The sequence below is a fragment of the Trachypithecus francoisi genome, unplaced genomic scaffold, assembly GCF_009764315.1.
Source record: "Trachypithecus francoisi isolate TF-2019V2 unplaced genomic scaffold, Tfra_2.0 Lachesis_group10, whole genome shotgun sequence".
In the NCBI taxonomy this organism is placed as follows: Eukaryota; Metazoa; Chordata; class Mammalia; order Primates; family Cercopithecidae; genus Trachypithecus; species Trachypithecus francoisi.
Genome location: NW_022681455.1, coordinates 35,057,873 through 35,083,771, shown reverse-complemented (window position 1 = coordinate 35,083,771; position 25,899 = coordinate 35,057,873). Strand labels below are relative to the sequence as shown.

The 25,899-nt window shown below is 43.0% G+C and overlaps 1 protein-coding gene across 14 annotated transcripts; it reads left to right on the top strand.

Moving 5' to 3' along the window:
• The first annotated feature begins 580 nt into the window (after nucleotides 1-580).
• TCP11 (t-complex 11) lies at nucleotides 581-23,618 on the top strand. Of its 14 annotated transcripts, XM_033216885.1 has the most exons (11): nucleotides 644-778; nucleotides 1,109-1,246; nucleotides 5,514-5,625; nucleotides 12,556-12,676; nucleotides 19,346-19,566; nucleotides 20,399-20,537; nucleotides 20,666-20,802; nucleotides 21,030-21,247; nucleotides 21,336-21,517; nucleotides 22,298-22,461; nucleotides 23,188-23,618. In XM_033216885.1, exons 7-11 carry the CDS (start codon nucleotides 20,691-20,693, stop codon nucleotides 23,418-23,420), a joined length of 909 nt encoding a protein of 302 aa, XP_033072776.1. In that variant the 5' UTR covers nucleotides 644-778; nucleotides 1,109-1,246; nucleotides 5,514-5,625; nucleotides 12,556-12,676; nucleotides 19,346-19,566; nucleotides 20,399-20,537; nucleotides 20,666-20,690; the 3' UTR covers nucleotides 23,421-23,618. The 14 variants fall into 14 exon arrangements, with proteins under 14 accessions (XP_033072766.1, XP_033072773.1, XP_033072772.1 ...); XM_033216875.1 differs by lacking the exon at nucleotides 20,399-20,537 and having other exon boundaries at nucleotides 581-778; XM_033216876.1 differs by lacking the exon at nucleotides 20,399-20,537 and having other exon boundaries at nucleotides 599-778; nucleotides 5,529-5,625.
• The last annotated feature ends 2,281 nt before the right edge of the window (nucleotides 23,619-25,899 follow it).

Here is a 25,899-nt window from a genome sequence, read left to right as displayed (position 1 = left end):
GCTCGACTCAGGTGTCAGCCACCGCACCTGGATTCTTATCGTAATACTTTCATCTTTTTTATTTTGTTTTGTTACTGTACACTTTTATGGTAAGAAGTCAAGAGTAATAAAGAGGGACGGGAGCAGGTGAAATGGATATGCTTCCTTTCCATTTTCACAGGCAGGGGCACTCCAGGTCTTCACATCACTGCAAGGGCGAGAGAGTAGATTCAGAGTCAAGAAAGGCAAGGGCTGGAGCCCAGCAGGCGGAGGGCGGCCACGGGCAGAGACCCCAGTGGGCAGAGCCTGGCCTCAGCCCTGGCGGCTCCTCCGCTTCTCCCACGTGTGAGGAGGAAAGAGCGCGGCCCCTGCGCCCCTGTGGCGGTGGCGGAGGACACGCTGTGAAAACAACCCTCCTGGGTGTGGCTCCGCTTCTCGGCTGTCTGAATAGCCTGAAGAAAAGCCCCACGCATGCTCTGACCTCGTCTCAGCAGTTCCAGGCCATCTTTCTCGAGGGGCGGGAGCTGACCGGCAGGAACCGGCCCCAGCGACCAGCTCGAGGCCTGGTTGGCTTCCACCTCAGGAAGGACGTCCGAGCCTGCCGCTTCCGGCCCTGGCGGGCTGCATGTGCTCGGCCCCGTTGTCCGGGCGACCGCGGCGGTTTGTTCTCAAACCCCGGCCTCTCCCACCGCGCGCCGCCCCAACCCGCCGCTGTGCCGCGGTGGTACGGTCCAGGCCGCTAGGCCGCGAGGCCCCGGGAGCGGACGCCAGTGGGCTACCCGCGGCGTGGGAGGAGGAGGTGAGCAGGAGGTGACGGCCTGGGAGCCGGAGGCTGGCCTGGGCCGGCGTTTCGGGCGAGGGGGGCACCTCGCCGCGGAGGAAGAGGCCTTCCCACGCGGCCCGCCGTGCGCCAGGCTTCGGTGGCCTTAGTTTCCTCGTTGCCGCCCAGGGCTCCACTTCTGTCTCACTCTCGACTTCCGCTCCTCCACGCTCCTTTTCCCCTGTCTGCAGCTCAGCACACCCAAGACCCTGAGGCCGCTACCCTCTTCCCGCCGCCCCCAGGGACCCCCTTGGCAGTTGGGGAGGCCCCTTCCCCGGCGCCAACAACACGCCTTTCTCCCTCACCCAGATACCATCAGCAAAATGCCAGACGTGGAGGAGAGTGTGCCCCCGAAGGACCTTGGCGACTCAGAGGACAGGTCCTGTAAGCCCGAAACCTCAGGACCCCCCCATGAAGACAAAAGCGGCCCCGAGGACCCCCCTCCCTGTAGGTCCAGCTCGGCGGTCCCTGTGGCCCCCTAGGGGGTGCTTAGTGTGGGGGGTCCGCAGACCCCCTCATCCCCCAAGTTTTCTCTCTTCACCGTCCCTCTCTTGTTTGTCCTTCTCTGTTTCTCCCCCACCCGCCTTTACTTACAGGCCCGAGGGCAGAGGTCTTCAAAGAGTTTTTGGTCCCAGAGAAAGAAGTGACCCAAGCGTGATTACTTGAATCTGACAAGATTTGAGACTGAGTCGGTTCAAAGCTCTCCTTTGTATTGTATTTTGAATATGTAGGGGGAATTGGCAGATAGATCTGGGGTTGATTTTAAAGAACCCAAATGATCCCAGACGGGAATTGGGTTTTCTCAGTGCTTTGCTAACTCAAGAAGTAGTAGTGTCTTGGGCCCAGTCTCTAGCTCGGTTCTGTAGTGGATGTTCTTTCGTGTTCTTATTGGGGCACAAGGTCTTCTCTGCGCTTTTTGGTGGGTCCAGTCTCACTGGGACTCATGCTGTATTTCTCTTAATCTCCAGAGAACGTAACTAGTCATCAAACTGAAGAGCTGTCCGCGTGCAACAACTCGAGAGACGATTCTTGACTATTGAAATGCGAAAAATTAGATTGAGGCTTTGAGGCTGAATTAGATTAGTTTCTCTTGTGGCCACATGGGGTCGCTGCTGGTTAACAGAATGGTACCAAAAGGCTTACTGGGGGCATTTTCAACAGCCTTGAACCTGATGTGGGATGAAAAGTCCATTTTTTTTGTACATACAATTTAAGTTTTTTAGGTGTCTATTTAAATGAGTCCATATATAAAACAACTCTCAGGAAAATGAAAAATCAAATTCCTTTTTAAAAAAATTTGAAATTTTGTATATTAGGTTGACTTGGTTGTTATATTACTTGAAAATGTTTTTGTCCTTGGGATGTGGATTTTTAAAATCTATTTCGGTTAAATTTTATCTCTGATTTCTCTTTGAGCTCTCTTCGTTCCTGAATTTTAGTGCTGTTTTGGAATTGCTTAGTGCTGTGTAACTTTTAAGCAACAGAACAGTCTTATCAAGGCAGGCTATGAACTTTGATTTGTTGTAGTTGGAAAGTGTTTCTATGTCTATTTCCCGCCGTCCCTCAATAAGCTGCTGTAGCTCAATCCCCTTCTGAAGATTTTCTCTTAGCTCTCATTTAGCATTCGTGAATTAGCAGTGAGTCTATTTACATATTTGATTGTGTTTTGTCATTTGGGCTGGAACTAAAGGCTTCAGAGAGGCTGCAGAAATAAAGGGTCCACTTAAATCAAGCATCCACTTAAGGTCCAGTTCACCTTCATGTTTACCTAAGCAGGGACTCAGTGGATTTTTGGTAATGGTCTACAATCCCCTTAACTTTTTATTTTTAAATATCCTAAGTCTGCTGAAAAGTAAAAAATAATACAGTGAATGCCCACATTGTTAATATTCTGCCCTATTGCTTTTTCTCTCTCCCTGTATTTCCCCCTCCTGCCTTTTAAAATTACAACGTCATGACTTCTTTTAATTTTTGTTGTTGGTGGTGGTCTTTTTTGTTGGTTTTTTGAGACAGAGTCTCTGTCACCCAGGTTGGAGGGCAGTGATGTGATCTCGGCTCACTGTAACCCTTCTGGGTTCAAGTGATTCTCCTGCCTCAGCCTCCTGAGTAGCTGGAATTACAAGCATGTGCCAGTATGCCCAGTTAATTTTTGTATTTTTAGTAGAGACGAGGTTTCACCATGTCAGCCAGGCTGGTCTCGAACTCCTGACCTCAGGTGATCCACCTGCCTCAGCCTCCCAAAGTGCTGGGATTATAGGCAAGAGCCACAGCACCTGGCCTTGACTTCTTTTAATTTTAAAATTTTTGTGGGTACATAGTAGGTATGTATATTTATCAGGTACATGGGATATTTTGATACAGGCATACAATGTGTAATAATCACATCAGGGTAAATGTGGTATACATCATCTCAAGGATTTATCCTTTGTGTTACAAACAATCCAATTATACTCTTTTAAGTATTTTAAAGTGTGCAACTAAATTATTGTTGACTATTGTCATTCTGTTCTCTCAAATACTAGATCTTATTCATTCTATTTTTTGTACCCATTAACCCTCCGTGCTTCCCTGCAACCCCCCAACCCCCTACCCAACTACCCTTCCCAGCCTCTGGTTTTCTGTCATTCTATTCTCTATCTACATGAGTTCAACTGTTTTAATTTTTAGCTCCCACAAATAAGTGAGAACATGTGAAGTTTGTCTTTCTGTGCCTGGCTTAATTCGCTTAACATAATGACCTCCCATTCCATCTGCGTTGTTACAGATAACAGGATCTCGTGTTGTTTTTTGTTTTTGGCTGAATAGCACTCCATTGTGTATATCTACCATTCGTCTGTTGATGGACACAGGTTGCTTCCAAATCTTAGCTATCATGAATAGTGCTGAAATAAACATGGGAGTGCAGATATCTCTTTGATAAATTGATTTCCTTTCTTTGGGGTATATACTCAGCAGTGGGATTGCTGGATCATATGGTCGCTCTATTTTTAGGTTTTTGAGGAACTAAACCAAACTATTCTCCATAGTGGTTGTACTGATTTACATTCCCACCAACAGTGTACGAGGGTTCCCTTTCCTCCACGTCCTCACCAGCATTTGTTATTGCCTGCGTTTTGTATAAAAGCCATTTTAACTGGGGTGAGATAGAAAGTCATGACTTTACCTCTAAATATTTCATTGTGTATCTAAGAACAGGGGCATTCTCCTATGTAACTTTTCTACAGTAACCTTATTTTTCCTTTTTACATTTTTTTTTTTTTTTTTTTTTGAGACGGAGTCTCGCTCTGTCGCCCAGGCTGGAGTGCTGTGGCCGGATCTCGGCTCACTGCAAGCTCCGCCTCCCGAGTTCACGCCATTCTCCTGCCTCAGCCTCCCGAGCAGCTGGGACTACAGGCGCCCACCACCTCGCCCGGCTAGTTTTTTGTATTTTTTAGTAGAGACGGGGTTTCACCGTGTTAGCCAGGATGGTCTCGATCTCCTGACCTCGTGATCCACCCGACTCGGCCTCCCAAAGTGCTGGGATTACAGGCTTGAGCCACCGCGCCCGGCCCCTTTTTACATTTTTAAATATTTTTACTATAGAAAAATTACACATTTATGTATTAGTGTGTAACACATAAATTACACATTTATGTGTTACACACTAATACAATGAGCCCCCATTTATCCATCATTCAGCTTCAACAATGATCAGCTCGTGGCCAATCTTTGTTCATCTACATCTCCTCTACATCTTGGAGCCAAATAATTTTCTGTGAAAAATCATGACACTTCATCAAAAGAGAGTGATAAAATATGATGTATTGTATACAACTTCATTTTACACACCAAGTAATCATTGTAACTACCATATATACCTATTATGTGTGAATGCTATCAGCTGTACTATAGTTCGGCACTAAAAACTTAGAACAGTGGTTGCCAAATGCCCATGCTGATCTGTGACAAAATTCTTAGCACTATTTAGTGAAATTAAATCATAAAGATATTGTAATGAGTTTTCCTAAAGTTAATTCGATTTAAAGGTCTGCTTTTTATTTTGATAATATTTCCTTTCTGTTTTTTTTTTTTGGAGGTTAAGCTATCTTTTCTTTGATGAAATTATGATTTTGGTGGTGCTAGAGGGATTTTTATTTGCTTGTTTCACTGTCCATACTAGGCAAAAGAAAAAGTTGGCAAGTTGTTTTCAGTTGCTTAAAATATTTTCAGAAATTTTATTAGTCTGTGAAATCCTAAAATCTGAGAACTACCACTTTAGAAGACCAAATGACTTTGGCACTATTCAGTAACATCTGAGTATTATCTGTAGGGAGAGTTTAGCTTTCATCATGTGTAGCATCAGAGGCAGGAAAAGGAACGTGGAACCTTAATACTTAGATAAATGTTTATTTTTGCACATTTCAAATTATTGTTTCTTTGCTGCTATAAATACGATTTTACTTTTTAAGAGAAAAGTTTTTCATCTGTTTCACTTCCTCCTTTTTTTATGAACTAGCTATTTGCCCTCCCTTCCCCCAGTGTGAGACTACTATTCTGAAAGTTTCTAGCGCTGGCATGGGGCATACGGTGCAGAAAACAGAAATCACTAGAATAATTGGGTGAGTCTGTGTAAGACCAGTTTGATTAATCTAAATTTGGGGCCTACTAGATTGAGTGAATCTCTGACTAAAATAGAAATTCAGACTTGCATGGGCTCATTGTTGTCCACCATCAGTTCTTTCTGTCACAGGTCTGACAGAAACCATTAATGAAGTTTCCAAGCTGAGCAACAAGATTGGGATGAATTGTGATTACTACATGGAAGAGAAGGTTTTACCTCCAAGCAGGTATAGACTCTTCTTCTTTCTTCATGTTGCTCATCCTGGCTTAGGTACTTAGCACTAATGGCTTCAGATCAGACTTGAAGCATTTTTATTTAATGGTACAATCAGTATTTAAACCTGAGAGGTCTCAACAACTTAAACAGAAGAGTACTAAGTTGTAATTATTAGTACCAAAGAAGGTCAAGAAGCAAATGTTACTTAGCCAACAAATAAACCAAAGCAACACTTGTTAGAATAAATAGGGTGGATTTCAGATCTCTGACAAACTTGGAGGAAGCAGCCTGTAGTACTTAATCTGTTGCTGCATAACAAATTACCCCAGAATTTAGCAGCTTAAAATAATATTTCATTTTTCCATTTTGGGTGGTTTTATTTTTTGGAGGCAGGGTCTCGCTCTGTTACCTGCATGCGGTGGTGTGGTCATGGCTCACTGCAGGCTCCACCTCCTGTGCTCAAGTGATCCTCCTACCTCATTTTCCAATTTTTTTTTTTTTTTTTTTTTTTTTAGAGATGGGGTCTCACTGTGTTGCCCAGGGTTATCTTGAACTCTTAGGCTCAAGCAGTCCTTCCGCCTCAGCTTCCCAAAGTGCTGGAATTACAGTCATGAGCCATTGTGCCCAGCACAATAATATTCATTATGTCATAGTTTCTGTGGATGAGAGATATGGGCATGGTTTAACTGTATACCTCGGGCTTATAGTCTCTCATGGGTTGTAGTCAGTCTGCTGACTCTTGGCCAGAGGCTCCCTCAATTTCTTGCCACATGGGCTTTTCTATAGGGCAGCTCTAAACATGGCAGCTGGCTTTCCTCCAAGGGAGAGAACAAGAGTGTGTGTGAGAGATGGTGCCCATGACAGAAGCCAGTCTTTGTTACCTAATCTCAGAAGTGACATCCCATTGCTTCTGCTACATTCTTTTTTTTTTGAGTTGGAGTTTTGCTCTTGTTGCCCAGGCTGGGGTGCAATGGCACGATCTCCGCTCACTGCAACCTCCGCCTCCCGGGTTCAAGCAATTATCCTGCCTCAGCCTCCTAAGTAGCTGGGATTACAGGCATGTGCCACTACGCCCAGCTAATGTTGTATTTTTAGCAGAGATGGGGTTTCTCCATGTTGGTCAGTCTGGTCTTGAACACCCAAGCTCAGGTGATCCGCCTGGGCCTCCCAAAGTGCTGGGATTACAGGCGTGAGCCGCCATGCCCGGCCCACTTCTACTACATTCCATTTGCTATAAATGAGTCATTAGATCCTGCCCACCCTCAAGGGGAGAGGCTTCCACAAAGATGTGAATACAATTGGCCCTTATATCTGTGGGCTCTGCATCCCGTGGATTCAACCAACTGCATATAGAAAAAATTAGAAAAATGAAATAAATAACACAATAAAAATAATACAAAATAATACAAAATTAAAAACCAATATTGTATAACAACTACTTACATGGCATTTATGTTGAATTAGATATTTAAGTAATCTAGAGATGATTTAAAGTTTATGGGGCCAGACGTGGTGGCTCACGCCTGTAATCCCAGCACTTTGGGAGGCAAAAGTGGGCGGATCACGAGGTCAAGAGATCGAGACCATCCTGGCCAGCATGGTGAAACCCTGTCTCTAGTAAGAATACAAAAATTAGCCGGGCGTGGTGGTGCGAGCCTCTAGTCCCAGCTACTCAGTAGGCTGAGGCAGCAGAATCACTTGAACCCAGGAGGCAGAGGTTGCAGTGAGCCAAGATCGCGCCACTGCACTCCAGCCTGGCGACAGAGCCAGACTTCGTCTCAGAACAAAACCGAACCAAAAAAAAAAAAAAAAGCCTATGGGTGGATGTGCATAGGTTATAGGCGATACTATGCCATTTTGTATCAGAGACTTGAGCATCCATGAATTTCCGAGGGGGATCCTGGAACCAATCCCTCTTGGATACCAAGGGATGGCTGTATCAGGAAGCAGAGATCTTTGGGGCCATCTTGTCAGCTGCCTACCATATAGCTCCTATCAACTACCCTTTTAAGTGGCTTCATACTAAACAGGCACAGATAAAGATTTTCTGTTAGTGGTGTTTTGACTCGGGATTTTTTTTCTCCCAGCTTCATAACTCAGCTTATTTATCAAAATCTGAACTCTGTTGATAAAGAATGCTTCCACACCCACACCAGGCTTTATTTTTATTATTCTTAGTTATATTGACATTGTGGTAAAGAAGAACCATTCAGTAAGTATGAACTGAATTGGTTCTGCTGGTTTATTGACGATAAAGTGGGTAAATTTCAGTGTCAGATTTTTTTTTTTCTGAGACAGAATCTTGCTCTGTTGCCAAGTTGGAGTGTGCAGTGGCGTGATCTCAGCTTACTGCCACCTCGGCTTCCTGGGTTCAAGCAATTCTCTTGCCTCAGCTTCCCGAGTAGCTGGGACTACAGGCGCGTGCCACCATGCCCAATTAATTTTTGGATTTTTAGTAGAGGCAGGGTTTCACTATGTTAGCCAGGATAGTCTCGATCTCTTAACCTAATGATCCACCCGCCTTGGCCTCCCAAAGTGCTGGGATTACAGGCGTGAACCACCACACCCAGCCCCGATTTTATATTTTTAAGCAATTCTTGGTCAGGCACAGTGTCTCATGCCTGTAATCCCAGCACTTTGGGAGGCTGAGGTGGGAGGATCACTGGAAGTTAAGAGTTCAAGACTAACCTGGGCAACATAGTGAGACCTCGTCTCTACAAAAAAAAGAAAAAAATTTTTAAATTAGCAAGTTGTGATGGTGCATGGCTGTAGTCCTAGCTATGCAGGAGACTGGGGTGGGAGGATTACTTGAGCCTGGGAGGTCAAGGCTACAGTAAGCTGTGCTAGTGCTACTGAACTCCAGCCCAGGTAACAGAGCAAGACTCTGTCTCTAAAAAAACAAATTGTAAATATTGTATCACAGATGAGGCTGAGAAAAGAAAACACAATTAAAAAATAAAATTTTTCTAATTTTCCACCAAAAGACAAATAAATAATGACAACTTATGATTCATTTGCATCCTTAAATGCTTTTGTCAGAGGGCCACTGCGGGGTATCTGTTACTAAAGAGCCTTTCTCCATCACATGTTGCTCCTGTGGTCTTCATGCTCTTTTGATTTGTTCTTGAGTGATGTTAGCAAGTTTCCATGCCAGGCACAACTCTGGGAACAGGTATTTACCAAACTCGGGTCTCTCAGCTTCTCTCTCACTGTTTAGATATGTTTGTTGCTCACAGGGGAGGAGAGAAAACTGAAACTGGGAGAATAAGGTCTGTGATAGGGTGGTGGTGAGGGAGTTGCAGGTGCATGGAGGGATAGAGGGATATGACAGGTAGAAGAAAAGAGAGAGGGAGAAATGAAGCCAGAGAAATAGTAGTATTCAGAGCTGGGTTTCCAAGTATGGTGATATAAAAAATTATGTTGGGAAAAAGGCTGAAATTGTTTGAGGTTAGTCATTATTGGCAGTTGGCTTTACCTTAGGTTCATAGGATGATTTTAATTACAATTGTAGGTTCCTAAGGGAAATTTCATTCTCAGATATTCATTTACCAGGCATTTATTGAGTCCTTACTATGTCACAGGCAAAATGCTGGGTGCTAGGGATAGAGATACAGATAAGGCACTGTTTTTGCTGTCAAGAAGCTTTTGTAGGGGAGACAGTTGAATAATAGCAAATGACTAATTAGGCTGATAAGTTCACTTGTAGCTGCACATATATAGAGTTTAATGAGAGTGTTCAGCTACCTATGGAGGATCAGGGAAGATTTGCCTACGGAGGAAGATTCGGCCTATGAAGACTTGAGTATTGGATGTTGAGTAAGTGCTTTCCAGGTGGTCTTGGTGTGAAAGGTTGCACCAGGTAGTGGTGACAACATGTCAGAGGCAGAGAATGGTGGTAGAACATGGTATGTTCTTTCCAACCAGCTTGCAATGACTGAGCACAAGGTGTTACAAGGTGGAAGAAAATACATTGGAAAGAGAGGGCAGAGTGTATGATATAAGGTAACATAAGACATTTATCTTGCTGGTGATGGGGGAGCCCCCAAAGGACTTTAAATAAGCATTACTTCATGTTAAATATGGCATCTTAGAAAAAGCATTGTTTTTAGAATGAATTGGTGGCAGTGTGGAAAACAGATTATAAAGGAACAAGACTAGAGGCAGGGAGACTAGTTAATTTAAGAGATGATGGTAGGAGGGGGCCGGGCATGGTGGTTCATCCTTGTAATCCCGGCACTTTGGGAGGCCAAGGCGAGTGGATCACTTGCAGCTAGGAGTTCGAGACCAGCCTGGCCAACATGGCAAAACCCTGTCTCTACTAAACATTTAAAAAAAAGCAAGCCACCTGTAAACCCAGCCACTCAGGAGGACTTTTCCAGGAAGTCGTGTTGTTGGAATCACACAGTATGGACCCTGTTCCGATTCGTTGTTTCACTTAGTAATTTCATTTAAGTTTCCTTTATGTTTTTTTGTGGCTTGATGGCTCATTTTTCTTTTCTTTTTTGTTGTGTGTTTGTTTGTTTTTTTTTTGTTTTTGAGATGGAGTTTTGCTCTGTCACCCAGGCTGGAGTGCAGTGGCACAATCTTGGCTCACTGCAACCTCCGCCTCTCGGTTTCAAGTGATTCTCCTGCCTCAGCCTCCCGAGTAGCTGGGATTATAGGCGTGTGCCACCATGCCTCTGCTAATATTTGTATTTTTAGTAGAGATAGGGTTTCGCCATATTGGCCAGGCTGGTCTCCAACTCCTGGCCTCAGGTGATCCGCCCGCCTTGGCCTTCCAAAATGCTGGGATTATAGGCATGAGCCACCGCGCCCGGCCTTAAAAAATTTGTTTTGAGATGGAGTCTCACTCTGTCGCACAGGCTGGAGCGCAGGGGCACAATCTTGGCTCACTGCAACCTCTGCCTGCTGGGTTCAAGCGATTCTCCTGCCTCAGCCTCCTGAGTAGCTGGGATTACAGACATACACCATTTCACCCAGCTAATTTTTGTATTTTTGGTAGAGATAGGTCTTCACCATGTTGGCAAGGCTGGTCTTGAACTCCTGATCTCAAGTGATCCACCTGCCTCTCAGCCTCCCAAATCATTTTTTTATCATTAAATAATATTTCATTTTATGGACAGTGTATTTATCAGTTGAAAGACATTTTTGTTTCTTCTAAGTTTTGGCACTTATGATAAAGCTGCTATTAACATTTGCATGCAGGTTTTTGTGTGAACATAAGCTTTCATTCATTTCGGTATATACCCAGGAGCGTGATAGCCAGATCATATGTAAGAGTATATTCAGTTTTGTAAGAAACTGCCCAGCTGCCTTCCAAACTGGCTGTACCATTTACATCTGACCAGCAGTGAATGTGAGTTCCTATTTCTCTACATCCTGGTCAGCAATTAGTGGTGTCAGTTTTCTGATTTTGGCCATTCTAATAAGTATCATATAGCGGTGTCCTTTTTTTTTTCTTTTTGTTGTTTTAATTTGCAACTCCCAAATGACAAATGATGTTGAGTGTCTTCTCATATACTTATTTGCCATCTGAACATCCTCTTTGATGAGATGTCTGTTAAGGTCTTTGGCCTATTTTTTAATGGTTGTTCATTTTCTTATTATTGCGTTTTAAGAGTTCTTTGTAAGTTTTGGATACGTATCCTTATCAGAGATGTATTTTTCAAAGATTGTTTCCTAGTATGTAGCTTGTTTTTTTTTTTTTTTTTATCTTAACAGTGTCTTTCACAGAGCAGAAGTTTTTAATTTTAATGAAGTACAACTTAGCAATTTTTTCTTTTGTGGATTATGTTTTTGGCGTTGTATCTAAAAGGTCATCACCAAACTCAGGGTTACCTAGATTTCCTCCTATGTTATCTTCTACAAGTTTTACAGTTTTGTATTTTGCAAGTAGGTCTGTGATCCATTTTGAGTTAACTTTTGTGAAGGGTTTAAGGCTTATGTTTAGATTCTTTTTTTTTTTTTTGTATGTAGATATCTAGTTGTTCCAACATGATTTGTTGAAAGACTCTCATTTCTAAATTGAATTGCCTTGGCTGGGTGCAGTGGTTCATGTCTGTAATCTCAGCGCTATGGAAGGCAGAGGCAAATGGATTGCTTGAGCCCTGGAGTTCAAGACCAGCCCGAGTAACATAGCGGGACCCCCATCTCTACTAAAAATAAAAATAAAAAAATTAGCTGGCATGGTGGCTCATGCCTGTGGTCCCAGCTACTCAGGAGGCAGGGGTAAGAGGTTTGCTTGCACCTGGGAGGTTGAGGCTGCGGTGAGCCTTGATTGTGCCATTGCATTCCAACCTGAGTAACAGAGTGAGACCCTGTCTCAAAAAATAAAATAAAACAAATTTCCTTTGCTCCTTGTGTTTTTTTCAAGGTGAAAAAAAAAGACTTCTTTCTGGCTTCCATTACTATATAGATGGTAGTGCCACTGAAATTGAGAATACGAGAGGAGCAGATTTGGATGAGGAAGATAATGAATTTAGTTTTAGATATGCTGATTTGGAAATATCTGCGGACCTTTGGTATTTTCAAAGAAGGAATACCCTTTCCTAGATTTCAGGAGTATAAGAAAATGAAAGATCATTTAGCTCAATGCTATGTGTATACACAAATGGAAATCAAGTTACATATCTAGGCTAGATGCACAGTCAGTGCTAAAAGTCAGCCTGACTTCTCTCCATTCAGGGCCCTTTCTACTGCAGAGGGAGGGCTGCTCTGGAACCACAAGGAGCCCTTCTGAGAGGTTTTGCCATTACCCTTGAAATACAAATCTAACCCTAGCTTGTTCAACTCTGCTGCAGTTCCAACATAGTTCCTGGCCTTTCCCTGTTATTATAATGGCCTTTTACCATACCAAATTCAATTTGGGGTTTAGGAGGTTATGACACTGTAACTGTTTTTTGGGTTGAGAGAGTAATCTGCTCATTTAACCCTCTTATAGTCTGGAAGGCAAGGTCAAGGAGACAGTGCACAATGCCTTTTGGGACCATCTTAAAGAGCAACTATCAGCAACTCCCCCTGACTTCAGTTGTGCTCTTGAACTTCTGAAAGAAATTAAAGAGGTGAGTGACCTTCCATTTGTAAATGTAAAGTTTCTAGACATCTCCAGCTCATTGGAGTGTCAGTGACTAGCAAATCTTAACGGAACATGGTCCATGAATCAGTCAGAGACTAAGCAATAGACAGAAATCACACAGTAATTTCAGCATGGAGGGTTTAATATAAAAATTATTATAATGGGAATTGGAGAAATGAGGGCTTGACTAGTAAGAGTAAAGAAAACTAAAGAATACTTGAATATCACATATAAAGGGCATCTATCATACCCTTAGGGCTGAGAGAGGCCAACCAAGGACCTCATTTGAGAGGGCATAGCTATGCCATGAGAAGTTGCTGGCCTATGCATGCTGCTGACAACAGTGCACTGCAGGAACCAAGCACTAGAGAAGCTATTCATGCTACAGGAGCCAAGAACTGCAGGAGCCTGCTGAGTGAACATACCAGAACCAGGAATAAAAGCTCTTGCCTTTGCAATGTCTTTCTAGTATGTGGCAGACATACCTTAAGGTGACCCACAATGTTCTGTACCCTTGTATAATCTTCTCCCCTTGAGTGGATGAGATTTGCAACTTCCAAGCAGTATGGCAAAAGTGATGGGATATAACTTCCATGATTACATTTCATCATATAATACTCTGTCTTAGGAGACTGGAGGGAAAGATTCTCCTGCTGGCCCTGAAGAAGCAAACAGCTGTGTTGTGAACTGCCTATCGAGCGGGCCACATAGCAAGGAACTACAGGTGGCTTCTAGGACCTGGGGTTAGCATCCAGACAATAGCCAGTAAGAAGCTGGGGCCCTCAAGTGTACAGTTGTGAGGAAATGAATTCTGCCAACAATCTGAATGAGCTTGGAAACAGAATCTTCCCCAGTCATGTTTCCAAATGAGAATGCAGCCCAGCTAACACTTTGCTTGCAGGCTTGTGAGACCCTGAACAGAGGACCCAGCTAAACTGCATCTGTGCTTCTGACCCACAGAAACTGAGATAATAAATGTGTGGTGTTATAAGTTGCTAGGTTTATGGCAGTATGTGATATAGCACAGAAAACTAACACCTTCTGCTGATGAAGCTTAAAATGTGCCATCTGGCAAAGGAAAGATATGGAAAGGACTTAGTTCCATTTTCACAGAGCAAAGAACAATGGATTTGGATCTGTGAGGCAATATATTGATAAATGGCACTGTCCACACCTTTGGCTACTCAGCTTCCACATGCAGTCTTCTATACACATTTGAATTCCTGAAAAGAACTCTTACAAGACAAATAGCTAATTATTATTTATCCTCCCCCGCAAATGAGGAGACATGGCCCAAACAGTTATTGTATCCATCACTGGTCACTCCTCAAATTCAGTCAGTTTCACTGAATATTCTGTTACCTGAAGGCTAAATCATAAAATTAACTTCTAACAACTTGTATATAAAATAACAATGGAAAGAAAGGAAGAACAAAATGTTGACATATATAAATAAACATACATATAATAAGCAAAGATAATTTTTATGGTCCTTGTTTCCATAACGGGTCACAAGGCTCTAGTTGTTGTCTATGGCTTCCTTCTTCCACTGTTCATTCATTCCATATTTCCCTTGTCCTTGGCCAGAACTTCAGCTGATTGGGGTTCTTTATCTGGTGCAGTGACCCAAACCTTCATTGCCAAAGAGTCTGAGACATTTTGCTTTATTTGTTTGCTGTGGTTTTCCATTAACCTTTAATATTGAGCTTGGAAGTACTAAGAGGCAACTCAGAGAACCTCCTGAGTTTCAGGCATAGTTTTTCTTACCCCCATAGTGTGGCCACAATCCAGTTCCTCATTGGTACTCAGGAGCAAGTACTGCAGCCAGTACAGTAACTCCTTTTTTAACCCTTTTGGTTCAGTGGTATAAGGAGCCCCCAATGGCCAGGTGACAGTTTCATCTTCTATTTCATTGGAACCAATGCAAGTATTTCACACAAATCAGCAGACCTAAAAGTTGGCAGAATGGAAAACAAAAATCCTGCAAGTGGGTTATCAGGTGTACCAGTAAGAGGAACCAGTCCTACTTCTACTGCTTGATTCCTGGACCCATGTATTCTGGCATTAGGGTACAGCACCATGGAATGGTCTTTGAAGCTGGGCACAGTGGCTTATGCCTGTAATCTTATCACTCTGGGAGGCTGAGGTGGGCAGAATGCTTGAGTCTAGGAATTTGAGGCCAGCTTGGGCAATGTGGTGAAACCCATCTCTACAAAAAATAGAAAATTAACCAGGTGTGGTGGTGCATGCTTGTAGTCTCAGCTACTCAGGAGATTGACACAGAAGGATTGCTTGAGCCTGGGAGGTAGAGGTTGCAGTGAGCTGTGACTGTGTCACTGTGCTCCAGCCTGGGCAACAGAGAAAACCCTGTCTCAAAAAAAAAAAAAAAAAAAAAAAGTCGTTGATTCAAAGCATATATTGCATCCTATAAGACCAGTTCCCTTCCTTTCAGGTATTGTTGCTCACCTAATGCTGTAATTGAGTCTAAAATAAGCCATTCTGCTTTTTCGTTAGGCCAGTTGATTCTCAGTGAAAGCTTTTTGGTCAGACCAGTTAATTTAGTAGGTATGAATTCACTGCATTTCTTTTGCTATGAAATGAGTTCCTTGAGCAATGCAGTGGAGCATGCAAAGACCGAGGATAGCTGATAAGGCATTCTGTGATTATGTGGATGCTGGTAGCCACATATTCTGAATATGGCAACTCCATATCCAGAATATGTGTCTATCCAAGTAAGGATGAATCTCGCCGTCTCTAAACTGTTAGAGGTCCAGTGAAATCATCTGCCATAAGATGGCTGGCTGATCCTCCCTGGGTAATGGGCCATATTGTGGGCTTTTAAAAAATTTATTTAATTTTTTTTTAGGATTTGTTTTTGTTGTGGCAAAATATTCATAACAAAATTTACTATCTTTTAGTGTTATAATTTACTGGCATTAAGTAAATTTACAATGTTGTATAACCATCACCACTATCCATTTCCAGAACCTTTGAATCTTCCCTAACAGAAATTTTGTACTTATTAAAGAATAATTTCCCTTTCCCCTCTCCTGCTAACACCTGTACGTTCTGTCTCTATGAATTTGACTACTCTAGGTACTTATAAGTGTAATACAATATTTGTCCTTTTAGTTTTGGACTTGTTTAACTTAGTGTAATGTTTTAAAGGTTCATCCATATTGTAGCATATATCAGAATGTAAATCCTTTTTATGGCTGAATAATATTATATGGATGGAATACATTTTGTTTATCCATACATCTGTTGATGGACATTTAGGTTCTTTATGGATTCTTTATGCCTTTTGGCTATTGTAAATGCTGCTGCTGTAAACATTGTATAGAAGTATATATTTGAGTCCCTGCTTTTAATTTTTCTGGGTATATACCTAAAGGTGGAATTGCTGGATCCTATGGTAATTCTATGTTTAACTCTTTGAGGAACTGCCAAACTGTTTTCTGTTGTAGCCATACCATTTTATATTCCTACCAGCAATGTACCAGGGTTCCAGTTTCTCCACATCCTTGCCAGCATTTGCTATTTTCCAGTTTTTATAATGGCCATTCTAATGGGTGTGAAGTGGTATCTCATCGACTTGCATTTCTCTTAATGGCTAGTGATATTGAGCATCTATTCATGTGTTTGTTGGCTATTTGTACATCTTCTTCAAAGAAATGTTTACTCAGGTACTTTGTCCATTTTTAAATTGGGTTGTCTTTTATTGAATTTTATGCTTTTGGTATCATATCCTGCCAAATCCTAGATCATGAATATTTACACCTATGTTTTCTCCTAAGAGTTTTGTAGTTTTAGCTCTTATGTTTAGGTTTTTTTTTTTTTTTTTTTTTTTTTGAGATGGAGTCTTGCTCTGTCACCCAGGCTGGAGTGCAATGATGCGATCTTGGCTCAATGCAATCTTTGCCTCCCGGGTTCAAGCAATTCTCCCACCTCAGTCTCCCGAATAGTAGCTGGGATTACAAGTGTGCACTATCACGCCTGGCTAATTTTTAGTATTTTTAATAGAGACGGGGTTTCACCATTTTGCCCAGGCTGGTCTCAAACTCCTGACCTCGGGTGATCCGCCTGCCCCGACCTCTCAAAGTGCTGGGATTACAGACGTGAGCCACTACCATTTTGAATTAATATTTTTATATGGGAGTAAGGTAAAGGTCCAACTTTGTTCTTTTGCATGTGGATATCCTCTTTTCCCAGCACCATTTGTTGAAAACACTGTCCTTTCCCCATTGGTTCTTGGCATTGTTGTTGAAAATCATTTGACCATATATCCAGGTTTTATTTATCAGCTCTCTGTTCTTTTGGTCTGTGTATCTGTTCTTATTATCAGTATATGCTTGGTCTCTTATAGGCCATTTTCATTTGATAATAGATTGCTGCTGTGCATGTACAGTCTTGTAGCTATGTAAGTTAGACAATACCTAATTCCTGATGAGAAGCTTAGTCCACATGGTTACCCAGTGTTCTATAGTAAGGTGTTTACTTTCTACCAAGGCCCAAGAAGTTGTTTCTCAAAAGGTGAATAATTATCAGTAAAGAAGGAATAGATTTGCTTCCAATTCCTAAAGGTCCATGTGTGGTTCTCTTATTGGTGCTTGCAAGACATTCTATACAGGACCCTTATTTGCTATGGACACTTAAAGTGTCATTGGATCTGCAGGATCATAAGGCCCAAATGGTAGAGTGGCTTGTACTAAGTCTAAACTTGCTGCAGAGCCTACTCTTGCTCTAATTAGTTAGCACTCCCCTACCCTCCCCCCCAAAACAGTGGGTAACCTTGAGTGATTCTAAATAAATCAAAATCACTCAAATGAATGTCAAAGTAGCAAACACAGGTGTGGTGCATGTTGCCTTAAAAATCCAAAAAGGGGCTGGCTATGGTGGCTCAGGCCTGTAATTGTAGCACTTTGAGAGGCCAAGGATGGTAAGTTGCTTAAGCTCAGGAGTTCAAGACCAGCAGGGACAACACAGAAGACCTCCATCTCTAGAAAAAAATAATCTTTTTAAATAGTTGGGCATGGTGGTCATACCTGTAGTCCCAGCTACTTAGGAGGTTAAGGTGGGGGGATCATTTGAGCCCAGGAGGTTGAGGCTGGAGTAAGCTGTGATCATGCTACAACACTCCAGCCTGGGCAACAGAGCTAGACCCTGTCTCAAAATAATCCAAAAAGGAGGACCAGGTGTAGTGGCTTATGACTGTAATCCCAGCACTTTGGGAGGCCAAGGCAGGAGGATAGCTTGAGACCAGGAATTTGAGGCCAGCCTGGCAACACAGCGAGACCCTGTCTCTACAAAAAAAAAAAAAAAAAGAAAGAAAGAAAACAAACTAACCTGGATATGGTGACATGTGCCTGTAGTCCTAGCTACTCAGGAGGCTGAGGTGGGAGGATCACTTGGGCTCAGGAGTTGGAGGCCATGATCACGCCACTGGACTCCAGCCTGAGCAACAGAGTGAGACTCTGTCTCAAAAGAAAAAAGAAATTCTAAAATGCCTACTAAGTATTATGCCTTTTTTTTTTAATGGTGGGTGGTTCAGGTACAGCAATTTGTCCTTCACCTTGGAGGGCATCACTTGAAAAGCTCCTGACCACTGAAACTCTAGAAACTTTACTGAGGTGACAGGCCCCTGAATTTTTGTGGAGATCATCTGCTATCCTCAAGTTTGCGTGTGTTTAAGGCATCTAAAGTACTTGAAACTTGCTGGTCATCAAACCTCACTCATGGTACCAACTTTTTACCAGAGTCCAATCAAGAGGCAGAAACCATGCAGTAATTTGAACAAAGAGAAGCTTCCACAATGCAGGAGCTTGCTGAGAGGAGCATACCAGAGCCAAGAAGGAAGGCCCTTTTCTCTTGCAGTTTCTTTTTAGCACCCTCTTTTGACAAAATCTAACATTGTGCCAGCTAGGAAAGGAAAAGTAATTCAAAGGTCCAGCTCCGTTTTTGCAGAGTAGACACTGAAGGGTAGATTTGGAGCTGAGAGGCTCCAAATTGGTAACTGGCAGAGCTTGGCAATTAAAATAGATAGTATGGACCAACTTTGATTTTATTTGTTTAACATGAAGGTAAACAGTTGAGATCTTGCTATGAGAACACTATATTCTGTTCAATTAAATATTCATTGAATCTTATCCCCTAGGCCCCCACCATGTCCCGTGTGTTACAGAGGCACAGGGATGAATAAGAGTCCCTGTTTACCAGGAACTTATTTTGGGGGTTAATAGGCTATTTCAGTGACTTGCAACAGCTCCTATGCCTATTTCATCCTTGCCCTTTAAAGCAAAATAATCTAAAAAATGCCTCCCTTTTAAAGTTAAGAGACCTCATCACCATGTGATGGTGGGTATTTTATATTTGTTGTACCCTGTATGTCTTTTTACCACACTCCTTGATTTTATTCATCTCTATATCTCATTCTGCCTAGAAAATGATATACTATTCCTGTAATTGATCCCCTTGAGCCTTGAATTATCACTAGCCTCTAAACAAAGATAAATAATATTCCATGGGAAATTTAGGGACCCAACTTCTTGATCCTTAAAAAACATAGGCTGGTATGTCTTTAGCTAAAGGAGTTGCCCATTGGATAAAGTTTGGGGCTCTAAACAGATCAACTCCTTTGACTTTCTTTCCTGGGCAGATCTTGCTATCACTGCTATTACCACGCCAGAACCGCCTGAGAACTGAGATTGAAGAAGCTCTGGACACGGACTTGCTCAAGCAGGAGGCAGAGCATGGGGCTCTGAAAGTCCTCTATCTCTCTAAGTATGTTCTCAACATGATGGCTTTGCTGTGTGCACCAGTTCGAGATGAAGCAGTGCAGAAACTAGAAAACGTTACGGATCCTGTTTGGCTACTGAGGTATGAAACTTGGTACTGCCCCCAGAAACCTGCTTTAGCCCCTGAGCCAGGAAAAGCTGGGCCAGACCTAGATTATAGCCATTATCTTGACCAGCTATTCCCTGCTGAAGACCTGACTAACACCTTTTTTCTCCTCTCTGGTCAATTCACTCTTCTTTTCCAAAGATGGCCCCGCAGGGCCTTTTGGTTATCCTGGCTTGATTGGACCACCCCTGTATAATACCATAAGACACTACAGTACATACTTCTTTCTTTTAAGGAGTTAAAATATCCCTTTCCCAGGTTTTCTTTCTTTTTCTTTTTTTTTTTTTTTTTTTGAGATGGAGTTCCACTCTTGTTGCCCAGGTGCAGTGATGAGATCTTGGCTCACTGCAACCTCTGCCTCCTGGGTTCAAGCAATTCTCCTGCCTCAGCCTCCTGAGTAGCTGGGATTACAGGTGTGCACCACCACACCTGGCTGACTTTTGTATTTTTAGTAGAGACAAGGTTTCGCCATGTTGGCCAGGCTGGTCTCGAACTCCTGACCACAGGTGATTCACCCACCTCAGCCTCCCAGCCTCCCAAAGTGCTGGGATTACCGGCATAAGCCACCATACCCGGCCCTCGGGCTCTTTCCCAGGTTTTCTCTTCTTCCAGTTCACACACTATGAGGAGACAGTGATGGGTGGTCATCCCTGTTTCACAGCTCTAGGAACCAAGACCCAGAAAGTTAAAAACAAAAACAAAAACAATTGGCCCAATGAGTCAAAAATAGCATCACCTATAATCCTACTTCCTGAAGAGAATTGTTAGCATGCTGGTGTATTTCTTTCCACTGACTACCCTTTTTAAGAGACAGCAGAATGACCATAGTGAAGGAGATCTAGACTGAAGGCTTCAAGGTCCAGAGACTTAGCTGTTCCCAATTCTGCCACTGACTCACGCTGGGTATTGGGTTCTGGGCCACATGTCATCTTCTGAAAATGTAGGAGGTAAGACTAAGTTAGTCTTAAGGCCCCTCCTTACTCTAAAATACAGTGATTTAATGACTCCTTGGGTGGGTTTCTAGCTTACTAGGTTCCATTTCATAGTATAAATATTCTCTTTCCCCATGTGTCAGAGGGATCTTCCAGGTTCTGGGCCTGATGAAAATGGACATGGTGAACTACACTATCCAGAGCCTTCAACCCCACCTGCAGGAACATTCCATTCAGTATGAACGGGCTAAATTCCAGGAACTCCTCAATAAGCAGCCTAGTATGTATATAATGTGAGGGCAGGAGTGGGAAAGGTACTACCTTGGGTCTGACTTTTATAATGTTAGAGAGTCCTCTGTCTCTTTTTAGGAATAGAAAGTTGCTTATTAGGTGAGGGGAGGGAGCATTTATATATTGACTAGGAGTATATCTTGAAAAGAACCTTGGTCTTGAAGCCTCAGAGATGAAGATGCTAAAGATGCTTATATACTCCCTTACCTGTCATAGGTCTCCTTAATCACACCACCAAATGGCTGACCCAAGCAGCAGCAGACCTTACCATGTCACCTGCGACTTGCCCAGACACTTCTGACTCCTCCAGCCTGGCTGGCCCCTCTCCCAACGAGGCAACCAACAACTCAGAGCCCCTCAGCCCCACAATGGTGCTGTGTCAGGGCTTCCTGAACCTCCTTCTCTGGGACCCTGAAAATGAAGAGTTCCCTGAGGTAGGAATGTCTGGGGGCATTGCCTTATTTTGTATTCAGGGCTTCCATGGGGACTTCCCCTGACAGCCTATTCTTCCCTGGTTCCCAGACCTTGCTGATGGACAGAACCCGGCTGCAGGAGCTGAAGTCCCAGTTGCACCAGTTAACCATCATGGCTTCAGTCTTGCTGGTGGCCAGTAGTTTCTCTGGCAGTGTTTTGTTTGGCTCACCCCAATTTGTAGATAAACTGAAACGCATAACCAAATCCCTGTTGGAAGACTTTCACTCCAGGTGAGCTGCATAGTTATTTTTTAGAGCAGAAGGTGATATGTGGTATTTAGAACATAGGCAGGTAATGAACGATTGCTTACTGTCTACCACAAACCACAGAAAGGTCCTTTGGAACCAACTACAAAGATTGTTTGTTTCTTCCCATAAGTGGTCATAAGGCTTGTAACAACAACAACAACAACAAACCTTTCTTCCAAAAAGGGTAATGTGGAAGATAGTTTGCTGCAAAAGGGTCATTATCTAGTTGAGTGGTGACAGTGGGCTGGTATCATTACATATACACAGGACTTGGTCAGTCAGTCAGCAATATTGATTAAACATTCCACTGTGTGCAGGCCATCACATCAAAGGAGAAAAAGGAATCAGAAGGCCAGGTTGTAGTTATAACTGATGAGGTGGGACAGATGATTCTGGAAGATGCCTAAGAAAGTCTTAAACATGTATATGTAAAAATCAAGTCCATGGGACTAAAGAATGCTGAGCGGATCCAAGGGCACAACTAAACACTTTTCCAGAGTTGATTTTATTATTTACTTTGTTTGCTAAGAAGTAGAATACGATGCCACATATAGAGAATAGCTGGTGTCTTGAGGGTTACCGTGAGGACATTGTACCTACCCACTGGGCCCTATAGCCTGCCAGGGGCTGGGGTTTGGGGGTGGAGAGGATGGCTGACATTCTCCCTCAAGTGAGCCTGGCATCTGGTATACAGCATGCTGGATTCTGGGCCTATGCCAGGGTTACCTGGCAGGTGCCAGCTTACTTTCTTTCATGGTCTAGGCCTGAGGAAGCTATACTGACTGTGAGTGAACAGGTATCTCAGGAAATCCATCAAAGCCTCAAGAATATGGGCCTTGTTGCTCTGAGCAGTGACAATACAGCATCTCTGATGGGACAGCTCCAGAACATTGCCAAGAAGGAGAACTGTGTCCACAGTGTTATTGGTGAGTATGCTTGTGGGGTAGTGAGAATGGGGAGGGAAGAGATAGATCCTGACCGTGGAACCCCAACCTTTAACAACTTGAAGCATGGTAATTGGGTACGTCATTGTTTAGCCTTGAGTTTTTTCAAAATGCTGGGTTGAAATCATATCCATCTCAGTTTAAAGACTAACTGTGGTTCTCAGCATGATTTGCACCCAGAAATTCATGACTTCTAGGCGTGGGATATATCTAGCCGACCTGGTTAAGTCACTCGGGCCAACAGGTCATTCTCTAACTGCACCCAAGAAATCTGACATTCCCCCATCTCCCAACAAGAAACTAGTGCTGAATTTAGCTGGAAGACATGTTCCTATAGTGGGGAATCCCCTACCCTCATGCTGGAGTGGAGGCCATGAACTTGGCCAGCTTGCTCCTAACCTTAGCCATCTGAAGGATCAGTCTAAGTTCCCCCTGTTATGTCAAACACTCACTAGGATCTAACTGATGGCTACTTAAACAATCTTTTGAATAGTCTGAAATTTACTAACACACTAGTTTTTTATATTTGTCCTTGAGAGCAAGATAGCAGCCCCCTTTCCAAACAAAACAAATTTCCTTATCTATAGGTAAGTGGGCAGGTTGGTACATATCTGTTAACTTAGAACATGGGTGAGTTGAGCGCAGGGGGAATTTTCTCCCTGAAGTCTGTTTGCCCTTTCCCTTATCACTGTATTTTTCTGCTCACAGATCAGCGAATTCGTTTGTTTCTCAAATGCTCTTTGGTTCTTGGTGTGCAGCGGTCTCTGTTAGACCTCCCTGGAGGTCTTACTCTCATTGAAGCAGAACTGGCAGAACTGGGTCAAAAGTTTGTCAACTTGACACATCACAATCAGCAGGTGTTTGGTCCCTACTACACTGAGATCCTAGAAACCCTCATCTCCCCAGCCCAGGCACTGGAAACAAAAGTGGAGTCTGTTTGATAGCATCGGCTCAGAGCCCTGGTACCTTGAACCCAAGAGGAGGCCTATCATCTTCCTGGAGTAACATCACCAGTGACCAGCAGACAGTGAGCTTCTGTCCCAGGCCCTGCAGCCAATACACTAAGGCTGTAGGGATCAAGCATGTAAACACCAGCTGGCCCAAATCCATTCACTAATAAACTTCTTAAGTGCAAGAAATCCTCCATTTTTCCTGTGCTGCAGGCTGAGGCCAAGCCCTATGACTTTAGCCCTCAACTTGCTGAGAAGCCAGCAAGCCCTCAGTTTTCCCCTCGCTGGCTATTTGTACCTTTCAACATAAAGAGCGAGCAGCCAAGACAACTAGGTGCTAGCGTTATTTTCTTTAAGGGTAAAGCATTACTCTGGGGGAGCTCTTAAAACTCTGGAATTATCCAAATTGTGAATATAAGGGCTTCTTTGGAAGCCTTTGTTTTGTCCAGTTCACCTCAGGAGAGGACAGGGTTTAGGGAAGTTAGCTCATTTCTAGGACCAAATTTCCCTAAAGGTTTCAAAGAATGCAACAAGAAGTCAAGGGATATTAAGAGCCTCAGTTTCTTCTTCTGTTGCATGGTCTGACGCAGTATGCAAACCCGGGACTGGATGAAAATGGATATTGGCTACAAACAAGCATTCTGTTGAGGACAAGTTCAGAGATCATGGAACCTCTCTCTCAAGTTTTCCAGAGTTCAGACTTGGACAGTTAGGTCTGTGACTGACTTGTATCAAGTTTATTCTGGTCTTGTTCTTTAGCCCAGTAAGTCTCCTTTCCCTCATCTCTAAGCTTACAACACTCGGTTCTTCCAGACAGAGGTGATGTGGGCATTCAGAGGTGGAGCAGCCTCCATCCTTCTGGCTTCTCCATTCTGAGTAGTTGTGGTTGTAAGCTCTTGTTGGCATCACAAATGAGAGATGTTCTAGGAAGGATCTGGGCTTGTCTCCTGAGATTGTAGAGACCAGCTCATTTTCAGACTGACTGTAGCAGACCGTCTCCAACCTAGTATGCTGAAATGAAGAAAATTTTCTATTCAGATTTAGAAAATGGAAATTCAGTTATGTGTTCTCAAGGCAAGGTGAAGAAAAACAATGTTCTCGTCATTTCAGGTGATGGAAGTTGCTGAGTGTTACACACCTAATCTAGGAAGAACAACAGAAGGGGGATTTGAGTTCCATTAGGCCCAGAGTTTCCTTCTAATTGATTTCCTTTTTTAGAGGATCGATCCTAGGTAGGTGACAGAGCTAGGTCAACACAATGTGACTTTTACTATGACCAGAAAAGCTGGAGGGCCTGGATCATTCACATTTTTCCAGTCTTATAACTAGACAGCTTCAGGATGGGGAAGTCCAGATAAAGTGGTATGTTTAATAAACAGCGAGGCTTGCCCAGTTGGATTCTCTGATTTGCAACTATTAATTTGAATTTTTAAAAAATCTGCATTTTGGAAACCTCATTATTTTAGAGGCAAAAGTACTCTGAAGGGATTCCTGGGAAGAAGATTGTCCAGTTAGCAGGTGCAGACCCTGAACTGACAACAGAACCTTGCTTTGTACTTCACAATTAAAATCGGGACTCATCAATACATTAGAAAATTTGAACTTATTTTCTTATGCTTTCTCATGGAGCAGACAGGGATCTTGTCCCTAAACAAGGAAAGATAGCTCCATTCAATCCTGCCCACTGGTTTGAGGGAATTTTTAAAAATGTATATTTGTATTTTATTTTATTTTATTTTAATTATTATTTTCTTTTTTTGAGATGGAGTCTTGCTCTGTGGCCCGGGCTGGAGTGCAGTGGCCGGATCTCAGCTCACTGCAAGCTCCGCCTCCCGGGTTCACGCCATTCTCCTGCCTCAGCCTCCCAAGTAGCTGGGACTACAGGCGCCCGCCACCTCGCCCGGCTAGTTTTTTGTATTTTTTAGTAGAGACGGGGTTTCACCATGTTAGCCAGGATGGTCTCGATCTCCTGACCTCATGATCCGCCCGTCTCGGCCTCCCAAAGTGCTGGGATTACAGGCTTGAGCCACCGCTCCCGGCCATATATTTGTATTTTAAATTGTGGAGAAAATACACGTAATATGAAAGCTATTAGTGACATTGAGTACATTCAGAATGTTGTACAACCATCATGATGAACTAGTTCTAGAACATTTTCATCACCACCAAAGGAAATCCCATTCCAGCAACCAGTCACTGCCCATTTTCCCCCCTTCCCTTGCCCCTGGCAATCACTAATCTTTCTGTCTCAGTGGGCTTTCTGACTCTGAATATTTCCTATAAATTGAATCATATGTAGCTTTTTGTGACTGCTTTCACTCATTTTTCAACATTCATTTGTGTTCTAGCATGTATTGGTAGTTCATTCTTTTTATGGCTAAATAATATTCTGTCGCATGAATATACCACATTTTGCTTATCCACTCATCAGTCCATGGGTATGACTTCAACCCTCAACTAGCTGAGAAGC